General features: G+C 44.2%; 1 protein-coding gene across 1 annotated transcript in view; it reads right to left on the bottom strand.

Moving 5' to 3' along the window:
* LOC124554877 (alpha-aminoadipic semialdehyde synthase, mitochondrial) overlaps positions 1-16,268 on the bottom strand; it is a 292,387-nt gene that overhangs the window by 166,001 nt on the left and 110,118 nt on the right. Inside the window, exon 7 of the mRNA XM_047128548.1 lies at positions 1,902-2,029. Within this exon, the coding sequence (XP_046984504.1) occupies positions 1,902-2,029 (128 nt within the window). The remainder of the gene's footprint in view (positions 1-1,901; positions 2,030-16,268) is intronic.

The following is a 16,268-nucleotide window of genomic DNA, read 5'->3' as shown; positions in this document are numbered from 1 at the left end:
AGGAGAATATTCTGTAGCATTTAAAGTAACTCTTTCAGTTACTAGCGTGGGGTGCATTGCTTTTCAGAGACGTGACTATTAAACAACACTAATGAAAAGCGTTAAAGAGTTCTTCGAAATTTTAGTAGTTGGTTTTAGTTTTGAGAATACTATCCATTCTCCACCTCTGTACAATACGTGGACATGAGCCGTAGAGAAAAACCGACTACATAATAACGAGAAACGCTGTACAATCACACGTGCCATTTCCATTTTGAGCAGTTTCAAATAGCTGAATCTCGGAAACCATTGACAGCAGAAAACCTATCAGCCATTTCTCGCCATGAAAAATGAAAAATCAAGATATCTGGATAATTAAAGTAATTAGCGTTCCCAGGCAATTTGGACAGACACATATTTTCACTTAGAAAAGGCACCATAGCACGTACGAAGTGCACGTTGCATATAAGGAAAACAGGCTTGGCATACATGAAAGTGATAACAAATTTTGACTACAACAGATAAATTCTATATGCTACGTATTACTTTATAGTGTTAGACTGTTTCATTAATTTCTTGATTGAATTCGAGATAAAATAAAATTCAAACCATGCTTGTATTTCACCCGAGTACGTTGGAATCGGATAAGCTGTACGAGATGTGCGACTACTTGGTTGAAGTTTAAGTGAATGGCAATAATGGTTAGAGGTCGAATGGCACTTCCATGTATTCTTCAAAAATTTTAAAAGTTGTTGACTTTTAAGTAAACAAAAACATCCTCTCCGAATTACTTCCAGAGTTCCTACAAAGTAGCAAGTGCACATGTGGCATTAAAGTGTTCCCGTTAATTCAGTTCTCCAGTGAACGTTATGAATTCGTCATTCTGAGGTAGATGCTAAAGCAATACAAACCCGAAAAATACACTCCCGCAGCCAGTGTAGTTAAAATATGGTGCCTCAAGTGTACTCCAATCGACGTTGATCTGGTCTTGCATTCAGTCTGAAGATTGTTCATTCTCCGTACTTGGTTGCCAGGGTGCAAGAGATGAAGATAAACAGTTCTATATAACTAAGTTATTGCACCATTGTTTGGGATTAAATCACTTCTCATAGTCTTGTGGACTGTACCTTTGAACTACGTGGTTATTTCGAGTGATAACTAAATGAATCGTACAGTGGTAATTAGTGTACACGAAATTGACTGCGAAATTGAACGGGTATAAGGTAACAATCCTGATCCTCCTACTTCTTTTCTAAACTGAGCCAGTGCTCCATTTCAGATGTTATTTCTTATTGTCTGCGACGTCACATGGCTGAACCCCTTCTTTTACCCTTCATACAACGTGCCGTAACATACTTCGTACACTTTGAGGAATCATATATTCAGCTACAAACCACGTTGAAGGGTATACGTTCATCGTTCGTTTTCTGTTAATTTACATTTTAACAAAATTAACATTCTGTACTTATAGTTAGGAAAATTTCTGGAGATGCGTGATTTTTCTATTAAAATTAGCTGACATTGAGCTGACGATTACGGATACAACAAATAAATGTATCATCCAAGGTAAGCTATCAATCTGGTTAAGAGTGGAAGTTACGGGACCTTCTATATTTCCACATGTGTTCCTTGGTCGTAATGCCCTCACGCGCAAGGGGGCTTAGAGCCGATATATTAAAAAAATTTGTCACAGTTATAAGCATTTCTGCCTGTTTTTCGGAACTCCTTTCATCCCCAATATCCCTCAGTAATGAAGTACGTCTATTCTGTCTATTAATATGTAAGGAGCAATAAGATACATGAAAAAATATTAGATGAAAATGAGTTGTTTGTCTTGCAAATGTTGTAACTAATAACTATGTTTAATATAATTAATTGCACATACATATTTTTAGGCAGTTGGTGAAGGTGGTAGGACTCACTTTTTTGCTGAAGGTGGAGATGAACTTCTGTGGGTGCTTGTTGTACTCTTCCGAATCGTAGCCACCGCCATCCTTCCTCTCCAGGTGGTGCCGCCTCCTGATCTCGCAGCCGTACACCTTGGTCGTAGCTGGGCAGCAGGACAAAAAAGACTTCAGTCGTAAGTCCCCCAGTTAGCTATGTAGGGTGAAGCACGTAACTTTTCACGCACATTAATTTTTACCAGTACAAGACATTGGCAACCGGTTTTCGTCAAGACGAACAGTGACCAGGGGCTCATGAAAGAAACAGCAATGCCTTCTCACAACCTCATTAAAATCCGAGATACACGCACCAACTTTGTTTTTTAAATGGAGCCATGCTATTTTTTACCGCCAGAATAACAGATCTCTATGAGACAAATTCAGCGATGTAACCCTTTTAGATCTAACAAGAAATCACAGAGCAATTGTGGTGTCTCTGCCAGACACCACACTTGCTAGGTGGTAACATTAAAAAACGGTCGCGGTCCGTTAGTATACGTCAGACCCGCGTGTCGCCACTATCAGTGATTCCAAACCGAGCGCCGCCACAAGGTAGGGCTAGTCTAGAAAGAGTCCCTAGTACCCGCCCCAGTAGTACAGCGGACTTTGCTAGAGATGGTTCGCTGTCTACATATGCTCTCATTTCCCGAGACGACAGCTTAGCATAGCCTTCAGCTACGTCATTTGCTACGACCTAGCAAGGCGCCATATTCAGTTACTATATGTCTTCTGAACAGATAATAGTGTGAATCATGTACCATCAAGAGCAACGTTCATCATTAATGGATTAAAGTTAAGTATCAAACTAGCTACGTCCGCTTTCTGAATTCTAATTCCTTGTCATGTTCCAGACCTCACGTCAGTATAGTTCTTACCTCCTCACGCCAGCCTGCGTGAGCTAAAACGCGTGCATTTCGGCCTCCTCTAGTAACACGGTGTTGGCTCTTCTGCCAACACAACATTGGCGACGAGGATGGGACGGTGTTCTTATCTATACTGCCTTGGTTTGTGTAACGGCTTCGCCACAATCTCCAGATGTACTGTCCGAATTTTATCGCTTACAGAATCAGCAGACTAATCAGGAGTGGGTTGCAACCTTGCAAGGCCTTACTAGGGATTGTACTTTTGAGTGTCAATGTGGACTCCCATATCCAGATACTATGGTATGTGATGCAATTGCACAGAACGTTTCTGATGTTCGTATAACGGAACAGATTTTGAAAGTAGCCAATCCCTCCCTTCAACAACTGATGGGCATATTGGATCGGCAGGACACACTTGACTTTGCTCAGGAATCTTTTGAAACTTCGCTAGCCGTGTGTCAGGTTAACTGGCCCACCGGGCGAGCTGCACGGAGCAGTAAACAGCCCTCGCGCCCGGCCGCGCCGCAGCCGCCAGGCTCTCAGCCACGTGTGCCACGCTGGCAAGCAAATGCAGTGCTCAAATCATGCCCACGGTGCACTACTAAACATTCGCGTGAGAACTGCCCGTCACGCCAAGCTATTTGCTTTTACTGTAATAAAAAAGAACATGTTCAGAGTGTTTGCCTGAAAAAGCTCAAATCAGAAACTCCAAACCATTCCAGGCCCTTTGCTTCACGCCGGAATCGGAATCGAACCAAGGATACTCAGGCTCGCGAAACTTTGCCCATGGAAATTCATGTCGTTCATTCCACTCTGCCCAGTGCCACTCTCTCTAACAGTGACTGTGTTCGTCTCACAAATAGCGTGCGTCAACATTGCTGGAACTCCCATCATGTCGCAAGTGATTGTGTACCAGTGTCAGTTCAAGTTGCACGAGACAGTCGCTCTTGTCGTTAGCAGGACAATAAACCTTTTGTAGACTTGGACATTAATGGCAAAGTGATACCATTCCAGCTCGATACCGCAGCTGCAGCTTCACTGATCAATCAAGACACTTACAACCTGCTGGGTACACCTCCGTTGCGTGCCGCAAATGTTACGTTAACTAGCTATTGAGGCCAAGAGATCCCTGTGTTATGACAGTGCAGCCTTCTTGCAACATACAAAGGACAAACAAAACTTGTGTCATTTTACGTTCTTCGTTCTTCTTCTGCAGTGAACTTGTTTGGTTTCGATTTATTTCAGTTGTCTAACTTGTCTATAGTAAATCAGGTCCTGTCAGTGACCCAGACTGTGCCTCCAGACAGTGTTTCTCGTCTATGTGAAGAATTTGCATACATTTTTGCACTGGGCCTCGGTTGCGCTAAGAACTATAAAGCACATTTGGAACTGAAATTAACGCGCAACCAAAAGTTTTCAGAGCGTGCAATGTTCCCCAAGCATTGCGTGATGAGGTCGCAAAAACACGACACGATTTGGAATCACAAGGTGTAATTGAACGTGTGCAGGCTTATCTCTGGGTATCACCCTTAGTAATTTTGCCAAAACCTTCGGGAAAATTGAGACTTTGTGTGGACTTCAAGGCAACAGTGAATCCGCAACTAGTGATTGCAACTTTTCCTTTACCCCATCCGGAAGATCTTTTTGACAAACTGTACCCGGGTAAATATTTTTCGAAGTTGGACCTCGTGGATGCGTACTTGCGAATACCGATGGACGAAGAATCCCAGCCCGTTTTGGTGGTTAACACGCATCTTGGTTTGTATAAATTCAAACGACTGCCATTCGGGTGTGCATCCACCCCTGCATTGTTTCAGCAATACCTACAAACTGTTTGTGTGTCGGACCCTACTGCAGCAAACTATCTGGACGATATTGCGATTTTCGGAAAGACGGAAGAAGAACATTTATCCAATCTCAGAACATTATTTCAGGTCTTGTGACAACATGGTCTTTGCTTACAGAAGGACAAATGTGTGTTTTTTGCTAGTGACTTGCCATACCTGGGACATGTACTCAATGCCCAAGGCATACATCCCAGTCCCACGCACCTCCGTGCCATACAAGACTTGCCTTCGCCGCAGAATTTGAAGCAGCTCCGGAGTTTGATGGGAAAAATAAACTATTATCAACGATATGTGCCGCATGCCTCTTCCATTTCAGCTCCGCTTCATCGCTTACGCCGTAAAGGTGTTCCGTTCGTCTGGACGACGGAATGCGAACGCGCCTTTCGCTGGTTGAAATCAGCGTTGCTTTCCGATACTTGCCTTACGCCATTCGATCCCCGGAAGCCCCTTTTGTTGATGGTGGATGCATTGGATTTCGAGATCGGTGCTGTGCTTGCGCACAAAGATGGCTCGCGCGATCGCCCTATTGCCTTTGCGTCCAAATTGCTCTCGTCTGCGCAAAGAAACTATTCACAGATCGAGAAAGAAGCATTGGCTCTCGTATTTGGTGTTACAAAGTTTCAAGACTTCTTGTATGGTCGTCACCTTACCATAATCACAGACGACAAACCTTTGACATCGCTTTTATATCTGAACAAGCCTGTACCTACACGTACAGCGCAGAAATTCATTCGATGGTCTATTTTCCTCTCGCAGTACCGCTACGATATCTTGTATCGGTCCACTGCTAAGCACAGAAACGCCGATGCGTTGTCCCGTTTGCCTGTTGCTGGGGATAGGGTATTCGATTCCTCCGAACTTGCTTGCATGTTCGTTGATTCGGAAACCGGTGACGTGGTGGAATCGTTTCCGATTGATTTTCGTCGTGTAGTTACAGCCACAACTGCCGACCCTGTCCTTGCTACCGTTCTGCGTTTTGTTGCTACGCAATGGCCCTTGTCAAAGTCACGGATGGAGGACCCGTTGGTTCGCCGATTTTTTGCTCACAAGGAAAGACTTTTTGTTCGACGTGGTGTTTTGCTGTTGCGTTCTGATAAAGATCAGTCCAGGGTCGTGGTACCACGTTTGTTTGTTTCCGACAATGGCCCACAATTCATGTCCGCAGAATTTCAGTCATTCTGCAAGGCCAATGGTATTCAACATCTGACGTCCGTGCCGTTTTCACCACAGTCAAACGGTGCAGCTGAACGATTGGTCAGGACTTTCAAGTCACAGATGTTGAAGCTGAAAGAGTCGCATTCTCGGGAGGACGTGTTATTGCTCTTTTTGTCCTCGTATCGCTGTCAGCCCCGAGATGGTCGCTCGCCGTCTGAGTTGCTCCACGGTCGCCATCATCGAAGCTTGATGTCTTTGCTACATCCGCCGCATCAGGTTCCTGTGCAGCGGCAGACACCTGCTTTTGCCCAGGCGACGTTGTCTACTACCGCCACTATTGAGGTTCACGGCGTTGATTCGAAGGGCGCATTATTCGCTGCCTCGGACGCGCTATGTATCTGGTTTTGGGGGCCTCTGGTGAGGTGCGCCGGCATCTCAATCAGCTGCGCCTCCGTCGTCGCATGGGCTCTGCCGCTCGCCGTCTGCTTTCAGCGACGGTGCCGTCCGGTCAGCGCTCCGGGGACCCATCTACTGGCTCGCCTCAGCTCCAGGTGTTACCGACGCTGCCTTCCATTTTGCCCCATGGCGCCGCGCCGCCGCCGCCGCCGCCGCCTGTTCTCCCGCCGGCGACGCCCGCAGTGGACGCGTCGCTGCAGCCGTCGGGCGCCTCCCTGGGTCACGCGCCGCCGATCGCTCCCCGTGACCACTTGTCCTCCGACATGGAACTCTGGCCCGCTCCGGACCGTATGTCGTCTTCGCCCGTCGGGTGCCCCGGCCCGATGGAGGTCGACCCTTCGGCCCCTCCTGTCTCTCTACGGGCGCATACACCGCATGTTGGCGTGCACCCTGGAGTAGGTTTTCTGGCGTTCCCTAGCTCCCCGCGGTCCGAATCGCAGGGTGCGTGTGGCACAGCCTCGCCTGTTGTTAGGCTCCCCACCTCGTCGCATACGTCAACATGGGGCTCTCCTCAAGGCGGGCGGAAGCCTTATACCACAACCGTACGCCGATTTGCGGGGGAGGAATGTGGTGTCTCCGCCAGACACCACACTTGCTAGGTGGTAGCATTAAAATCGGCCGCGGTCCGTTAGTATACGTCAGACCCGCGTGTCGTCACTATCAGTGATTGCAGACCGAGCGCCGCCACAAGGCAGGTCTAGTCTAGAGAGAGTCCCTAGCACTCGCCCCAGTTGTACAGCCGACTTTGCTAGCGATGGTTCACTGACTACATTCGCTCTCATTTGCCGAGACGACAGTTTAGCATAGCCTTCAGCTACGTCATTTGCTACGACCTAGCAAGGCGCCATATTCAGTTACTATATGTCTTCTGAACAGATAATATTGTGAATCATGTACCGTCAAGAGCGACATTCATCATTAATGGATTAAAGTTAAGTATCAAACTAATTACGTCCGCTTTCTGAATTCTAATTCCTTGTCATGTTCCAGACCTCACGTCAGTATAGTTCCCTCCTCACGCCAGCCTGCGTGAGCTAAAACGCGTGCATTTCGGCCTCCTCTAGTAACACGGTGTTGGCTCTTCTGCCAGCACAACAGTAACAACACACTGAATGTAGGATCTCTGTGCTGTTTTTATGACCGCTGAGCGGCCCGCCACCCCGAAGTTAACGCCACTCTCCAATGAACCTTGTTCAGCCGATTAAGCTTGGAAGTCATGATTATGGTTTAGACGTGTGGTTGTCAAACTTTTTCGCTCAAGAGCTAATAATGACGTTGTGGGGCTGCATCTATGGTCGCACGTGTACCAATCCTGTTATTAATTGGTAACCTTAAAAAATTAGTATGAGGAGCCTCCAATAGGCTAGGTGTTGATGAGAGGAAAACGACACTTTTAACCCTAGATAACTAAACCTTCGCAAAATTTACGATCCCTGTAGTATATAAAACAGAACTTTTGTACTTAATTTGGTAACCTATAAATCATACGATAACCCCCCGCCCACGCCCTGCCAAATACTGATCGTTAAATTTCGGCACCAATCGGAACACTTCGTGTCGATTGCTTTATTTCAGACTGGGGTCGCTGAGGGTTCAAAAATGGCTCTGAGCACTATGGGACTTAACTGCTGTGGTCATCAGTCCCCTAGAACTTAGAACTACTTAAACCTAACTAACCTAAGGCCATCACACACATCCGTGCCCGAGGCAGGATTCGAACCTGCGACCGTAGCGGTCACGCGGTTCCACACTGTAGCGCCTAGAACCGCACGGCCACTCCAGCCAGCCGCTGAGGGTGGCAGCAAAATTGTGGCACTGTGACTACTTGACCAATTGTTATTGTGTTGTCTGTGTGAGCGGGAGATTGATTAATATCAGTAATCATACTTATATAGCTTTATGAAATATGAGACTCGACCACAGATGTTCACTAAATGCTTTGGAAGCCATTTTTCTTTCGTCAGTTGCGTTGCATTGCAACAACCTTAATTTAATTTCCTGTTCTTGCTACAAATATGTACCGCATATGAAGATTACCGTCTCTGTAATGCGCATTGAGGAATCCATATTTCTTCTGTTGGAAATTTAGACCATAGCAGCTGATCGGTACGAGGCACACTCCCCCCTGAGTTGTCATCACCGGAAGAAAAACAACAAAACATCACTTCCTCTAATCCCTCAGTGGCCGCACTACTTACCTCTGCCGCTGAGGTAAACTGTCAACTTTACTTAGCTCAAGGCTGAATTCACCAATACCAAGCAAAATTAAGCGCATCCTAAGATATCGCAGTTTCTGTAACTATTTTTCAGTGTTGATGAGAGGAAAACGACACTTTTAACCCTAGATAACTAAACCTTCGCAAAATTTACGATCCCTGTAGTATATAAAACAGAACTTTTGTACTTAATTTGGTAACCTATAAATCATGACTTCCTTTGAATAAATTAGGATTAGTACATTTGACGATGAATACTATAATAAAATACTGCTGAGAACCGCTTGGCCGCACGAATACTTGATTCGAACCGCATGTGTACCGTGGGCCGCAGTTTGACTACCACTGTTTTATACTTTACAAAGTTTTAAACGTGTTTCACACCAAATAAAATGTTATATTGCTGGACAGGCATTCAGCTGGCAATAAGATGAAACAATCAACTTTTTTTACCTTCCACAGTGTTGAATAAATGGTGAGAATCAATTACGTTATCTGATGCTCGCAAAGGAAGGGGTCTTAGTGAAAAAATAATTGCAATTTGCAGAATAAAATCTGTTATCGTACATTAAAATCAAATTATTTATTCCTGTTTTGTTTACATATGTGCACAAGTAAATAAACTGTACATTAAAATTATACATGAAATAAATGAACCCAATAATTGAAACAAAGGCATTATTATCAGGTGTCACATTTCTGTCGGTGAATTCTTTTAAAGAATATATTCAACGCGGGACCATTTGCATTACGACACTTTATACACGCTGCATCGCTGGTAAACTCACTGCAGTTACAACATCTGGCGTGATAGCTTTATACGCAGCAGTAATTCGCTCTGACATGTCCTCCCTAGATTTTGGAATCTCGTTGGAGATCACATGCTTTACATGACCCTAGAGGAAGATGACTAACGGCGTCAAATTAAGCGATCATGCTCTGAATAGGAATGGCTCTTTCCACCCACGGATTTGGAAATAAGGGGTTTAATGCATCTCAAAATGCTGATGATTTATGGGAAGACATCCGTCATTTGACGAGTTCTCAGTGCATATTTTCTAATGACAAGGGTAAAGCATTTACCGAAAAATATGTAAACATTTCCCTTTTCAAATAAATAAGGCCGATCATGTGCTATCCGATTATGCCACACATCACATTCAGATTCCACTGTCGTTTGTTGTAGACATGACGAAGCCAGTGTGGGTCTTCATTTGGCCATCAGTGCTTATTTCTGAAATTAACATTCCCGTAATTCGTGTACATGACCACATCAGTAAACGATATTTTCTCCACAAAATTATTGTCTTGGTGGATGACCCACTTAAGTATTCAAAACGATGCTGAAAATGACGAGATAGTGAACGGCCGGATGTGTGTCCAACGACAATAATATTTCGGCAAACAAGCACGTTGCCATCATCAGGTGTGCTGATGATGATGGCAACTTGGGCGTTTGCCGAAATATTGTGCCCGTTGAACAACGACCTCCAGGAAAAGTTGAAGGATTACTGCCGTGTAGCTCTTAATGTAGAGAAATATTGACAGGGTGATATTTATGCCTATAAAGGCTTACAGAACGCTTCTTTGGCTAATAACAGCCTCTCTGTGTATTTGTCGAGAACTAGTATGCGGATTTATTGCAGCAGCTGCAACAATCGTCACTTCTCCAGCTTCGTTGGTGGCAGTCGTCCTTCGTATATATTTTCTTGAGATAAATCTTCCAGTCTCGCGCAGTCTTTTGAGGACATTGAAGAAAGAGGGACGAGTTGGACAGCGTCTGCCTGGGAACCATTCTATTTGGAGCTCTGTTGGTCTTGATGCATTTTGTTGACACTCATAAAAAATTAAGAGCGTATCGACCAATTCTTCATTGCACTGTACTTCTTAAAATGGTTCATACGTTACTAACTATTCGACTCTGTAGATGTTTTACAAGCAATAAATTTTAAATTAAGTGCAGCAATCCTCATAAAAAGACTTGGTCTATGCAGACATTGACTTCAGATAACTCCCCTGAAGAGCAACACAGAACTGGCGACGTGGTTCTTGTCTGGATGACACAGATTTTCTTTGAAACTAGCGTAAACATCACGTATCAATTACTTCTACATCTACATCTACATCCATACTCCGCAAGCCACCCGACGATGTGTGGCGGAGGGAACCTTCAGTACCTCTATCGGTTCTCCCTTATGTTCCAGTCTCGTATTGTTCGTGGAAAGAAAGATTGTCTGTATGCCTCTGTGAGGGCTCTAATCTCTCTGATTTTATCCTCATGGTCTCTTCGCGAGATATACGTAGGAGAGAACAATATACTACTTGACTCCCCGGTGAAGGTATGTTCTCGAAACTTCAACAAAAGCCCGTACTGAGCTACTGAGCGTCTCTCTGGCACAGTCTTCCACTGGAGTTTATCTATCATCTCCGTAACGCTTTCGCGATTACTAAATGATCCTGTAACGAAGCGCGCTGCTCTCCGTTGCATCTTCTCTATCTCTTCTATCAACCCTATCTGGTACGGATCCTACAACGGTCAGCAGTATTCAAGCAGTGGGCGAACAAGTCTACTGTAACCTACTTCCTTTGTTTTCGGACTGTATTTGCTTAGGATTCTTCCAATGAATCTTAGTCTGGCATCTGCTTTACCGACTATTAATTTTATAGGGTCATTCCATTTTAAATCACTCCTAATGTCTACTCCCATATAATTTATGGAATTAACTGCTTCCAGTTGCTGACCTGCTATATTGTAGCTAAATGATAAGGGATATTTATTTCTATGTATTCGCAGCACATTACATTTGTCTACATTGAGATTCAATTGCCATTCCCTGCACCATGCGTCAATCGCTGCAGATCCCCCTTCATTTCAGTACAATTTTCCATTGTTACAACCTCTCGATATACTACAGCATCATCCTCAAAAAGCTTCAGTGAACTTCCGACGTTATCCACAAGGTCATTTATATATATTGTGAATAGCAACGGTCGTACGACACTCCCCTGCGGCACACCTGAAATCACTCTTACTTCGGAAGACTTCTCTCAATTGGGAATGACATGCTGCGTTCTGTTATCTAAGAACTCTTCAATCCAATCACACAATTGGTCTGATATTCCATATGCTCTATGCTCTTACTTTGTTCATTAAACGACTCTGGGGAACTGTATCAAACGCCTTGCGGAAGTCAAGAAACACGGCATCTACTTGGGAACCCGTGTCTATGGCCCTCTGAGTCTCTTGGACAAATAGCGCGAGCTGGGCTTCACACGATCGTCTTTTTCGAAACCCATGCTGATTCCTACAAAGTAGATTTCTAGTCTCCAGAAAAGTCATTATACTCGAACATAATACGTCTTCCAAGATTCTACAACTGATCGACGTTAGAGATATAGGTCTATAGTTCTGCACATCTGTTCGACGTCCCTTCTTGAAAACGGGGATGACCTGTGCCATTTTCCAATCTTTTGGAACGCTACGCTCTTCTAGAAACCTACGGTACACCGCTGCAAGAAGGGGGACAAGTTCGTTCGCGTACTATGTGTAAAATCGAACTAGTATCCCATCAGGTCCATCGGCCTTTCCTCTTTTGAGCGATTTTAATTGTTTTTCTATCCCTCTGTCATCTATTTCGATACCTACCATTTTGTCATCTGTGCGACAATCTAGAGAGGGAACTACAGGTTCTCGGTGGCGGAAGTTTCCATAGTGTGTGGCGTTAACTTCCGGGTTGCGGACCATTCAACGGCTGAAACAACAGCACAAATATCCCTATATTTATTGTGTTTACACTTCGTGATTTTTTTCTTTTTTGGTTTTCAAAACAATTATACCTCTGAATTTGTCTCATCGAAATCTGCCGCTCGGGCAGAAAAAATAGCATATCACTATTTTTAAAAAAGAAGTATTGATGCCTATATCTCGGTTAGTAATGAAGTTGCGAGAGAGCATTGCTGTTTGTACCTTGAGCCATTAGTCACTGTTCGTCAAAGTGAAAACAGATTACGGCCGGCCGGAGTGGCCGTGCGGTTCTAGGTGCTACAGTCTGGAGCCGAGCGACCGCTACGGTCGCAGGTTCGAATCCTGCCTCGGGCATGGATGTGTGTGATGTCCTTAGGTTAGTTAGGTTTAATTAGTTCCAAGTTCTAGGCGACTGATGACCTCAGAAGTTAAGTCGCGTAGTGCTCAGAGCCATTTGAACCATTTTTTGAAAACAGATTACAAATGTCCTTAACGGGTCAAAAGAAATTTGAGGTGAAAATGTTAGGTGCCTGAAAGGAACTTTATACCACAGATTTCACACAAATTATTTGCATTACCAGACTCTATACAGTTTCTGACTTCGAGAATTCAGCATACTATGCCACAGCACCATGCAATCAGAGTAATGAAATATCGTATCATGAAATCGAAAACGTCTTGGTTACGTTCCGGCAGAATCTCCCGTCATGTAGTTTGTGTCACAGTGGTTGCTATAGACTCAGACGGTCAATGCTAACCCAGGCGCGTCAGATGGACGACAGTTTAGGTTAACTTGTAGGCCAGGGAAGTACGGCAAATCGTCGCCCTTACACATAAATAATTCACAAGCCACTGTAGGGGCATGACGTACTGAGAAAGGAAAAGTGGCAGTCTACATACTGGGTGCACAGTCTTCTTTGATTACGGATAATCTAATATAAGTTTTTTAAATTTATCCAAGACATCTTCGCGAGAGGTAAATCATTTTTATTCGAAGTATCTCCACTTAAGTTTCCCGAGCATCTATGTTGCACTTTTGGTGGGCTATACCGAGCTATACCTAGCAGCGCGTCATTGACTTCGTTCGTTGTCTATTGTCCCGTTAGGACTCCAGGTGCTGGAACAATATCCTAAAACTGGTCCCACTAACCTTTTGTATGTGATTTGCTTTACAGACACACTGCACTTTCTCATAAACCCTTCTAAGAAATCTAAGTCTTACATCCACCCTCCCTAATGTGATTTTGGTGATCGTCCATTTCCTACCACTTCTTAGTATCACCCATAAATACTGATATGATGTGACGTGTTCAAGATGCTCTTCACTATCTTGTAATCGGAAACTATCGGGTTCACAAATTGCTGAGTCATGTCCTACTGAAATACGGCCTTTGTGATCGTCTGTGGGAAGGACAGTAACTCGCGGTACTGATGCAGTGGTTACTGATCAGACTGCTCCCTCTGATCGTATGTTGTGACGAATGATTCTCAAGAACATCATACGTGGCGTTTTCCCACTATGCTACTCGACATGCGGGATGCTAAATACCGAAAATACGTACTATATTTTGTGATACAACAAGCCAACGACGGCATTCTCGAGGGTTCTGCTGGGCCTACGTGTCTTCCGTATGTTCGCAAACTTATTGCTGGTAGATTGTTTCACACACCCTCACAGTATACGGCCATTCTGGCAATTCTTCCTATGTGTTCGAATTTTCACAGAAGTTGCCGTTTGTACAGTTCATATATTTTCGTTACTATGTCTCAGTTTGAACAGTATGAACGCCAAATAATTGCTTCCTCATTGCTGTCGAAATTTTCTGCCACAGTGCGAGCCATATACAGAGTGGGTCACCTAAAACTTGCACCACAAGTATTGCAGAAATGGAAAGTGCAATTGATGTGCGGTTTTCACATAAATGGATTGGTAGTCAGGGGTTCGTATTGTTAGCCAATAGGCAGATTGTAATAATACTTAGAAAGCGCATTTTTTGTGCAAAACACACACTTTTAAGTGGAACAATGCCTGTTGACATTAACAGCCCAAAGGTAGGGTAAATTAGAATTTCAGTGGTGTTTGTTGCAGGAGACTAGTGCGACTCGTTTCCAAGATACCGTCATTCTACACCGACAATTGTACAATACATTTGGCAGCACACACTAAAGAAAAACACAAGTGTATACATTAGTTATGTGGATGCTTCGTCGACCTGACAGCCGTGTATGACACTGTCTGGCGGCAGGGTCTGATCTACAAACTACTGCAAGTTGTACCAAGTCGAGAAATTGTGGACCTAATATCCAGCATGCAACAGAAACTAAATAATGGACTACCACAGGGATCTGTTTTAGCCCCATCACTATTCAATTGATACATTAATGATTTACCAACCAAAGTATCAACTAAATTCATCTATGCTGATGACATTACACTGGTAGCACAGAGCAGTAATTTCGAAGATGGTGACCGAATTCTTACAGAGGATCTGGAGAAGATGTCAACTTTCTATAAGACCTGGAGATTGATCCCAAGCACATCAAAAACTGAAGTCTCCTGTTTCCATCTAGCAAATCATGCTGCGAACTACAAATCAAGAGTTCTGCTCAATGGACAAACGTTGAGGTACAATCCTTTCCCAAAATATCTCGGAATCACTCTAGATAGAACCCTGAGCTACAAAGAGCACATCACCAAGCTTTCTCATAAAGTTGCTGCAAGGACAACATACTACATAAGCTCAGTGGTACCACCTCGGGAACCTCTGCTGACTGCGTTTAACTGGCATCAGTCTTGTGTACTCTGCTGCCGAGTACTGTGCACCTATCTGGTTGGAAAGTGTACATGTGAAGAAGGTAGACACAAAACTTAACGACACAATGCGCTGCACTACTGGTTCCATCAAATCAACCCTATGCCACTGGTTACCTGTACTGAGTCACATCCCTCCACCTCACTTAAGGCGGAAACAGCTCTACTGAGGGAGGCCAAGAAAAGCTATGCATCGCCTGCTCTACCACTGCACCAGGAATTCTCTCATCCGCCACAGCAACGATTGCGATCAAGAAGACCAGCAAGTGTTACTGCACGACAACTCATCGCGGATGGTTTCGATCTAAATGAAAGCTGGAAACATGATTGGTCAACAAAAACATTGGGAACAAGAGCCCATCACCTTGATCCCACAAAGAAGCCAAAAGGTTTTGACCTACCGAGGAAACTTTGGTGCCGCCTCAACAGGTTAAGGACTGGACATTGTTGTTGTAGCTACTTCAGGTACAAATGGGGCTGGATCAGTTCACCAATGTGTGAATGTAATCAAGAAGAGCAGACAATTGAACATTCAGTCCAATGCTGTCCACTTCATTCATACCCTGGAATTCCCGATGACTCTCACACCCAGCTTAATTAACTGGTTGAAAAACATGGACTTTAAGGTTTAATCTTGTCTTACATCATATGTATATTGTATAAAATCATTTGCCTTATATCAACTGTATATTGTATAAAATCACCATACGATTAAATAAATAAATTTGGATTCTGACCAGTAACGAGACAACTGACCATCACAGTTCGTGTTCAAAATGACCACCATCAGTGGCAATACATGCTTCCAGCGCGGTATGGAACGATTTCTGCACACGTGCTAACATTTCAACGGAGATGTCCGAGTAGGCTGCACTAATACGTAGTTGCACGTCATCTGGTGCTGTTGGTATGTCCTTGTAGACAGCGCCTTTCAGCTTTCCCCACAGAAAAAAGTCTATAGGTGTATAATCCGAGTAACGCGCCAACCAAGGTGCAGGTCCTTTGTGTCCAATCCACCAATTTGGAAACAATTCGTGAATACATACTGTAGTACTTCGCACACTACGGACTGGACAGCCATCGTATTGGTATCATAGGTTGCTCCCAGTCTGCGGAGGAACGTCTTCTAGCATACGTGGAAGATGATCTCTTAGGGGGCTGCAATACTTGTGGGCGTTCAGTGTTCCGTCTATGAAAAATGGGTCTATGAGCTGATGGGCCACTACCCCACACCAAATGTTTGCACTCGATG

Source organism: Schistocerca americana, chromosome X (genome assembly GCF_021461395.2).
Source record: "Schistocerca americana isolate TAMUIC-IGC-003095 chromosome X, iqSchAmer2.1, whole genome shotgun sequence".
Classification (NCBI taxonomy): domain Eukaryota; kingdom Metazoa; phylum Arthropoda; class Insecta; order Orthoptera; family Acrididae; genus Schistocerca; species Schistocerca americana.
Note: the sequence above shows the minus strand (reverse complement) of the source record. Positions and strands in the feature narration are given on the sequence as shown.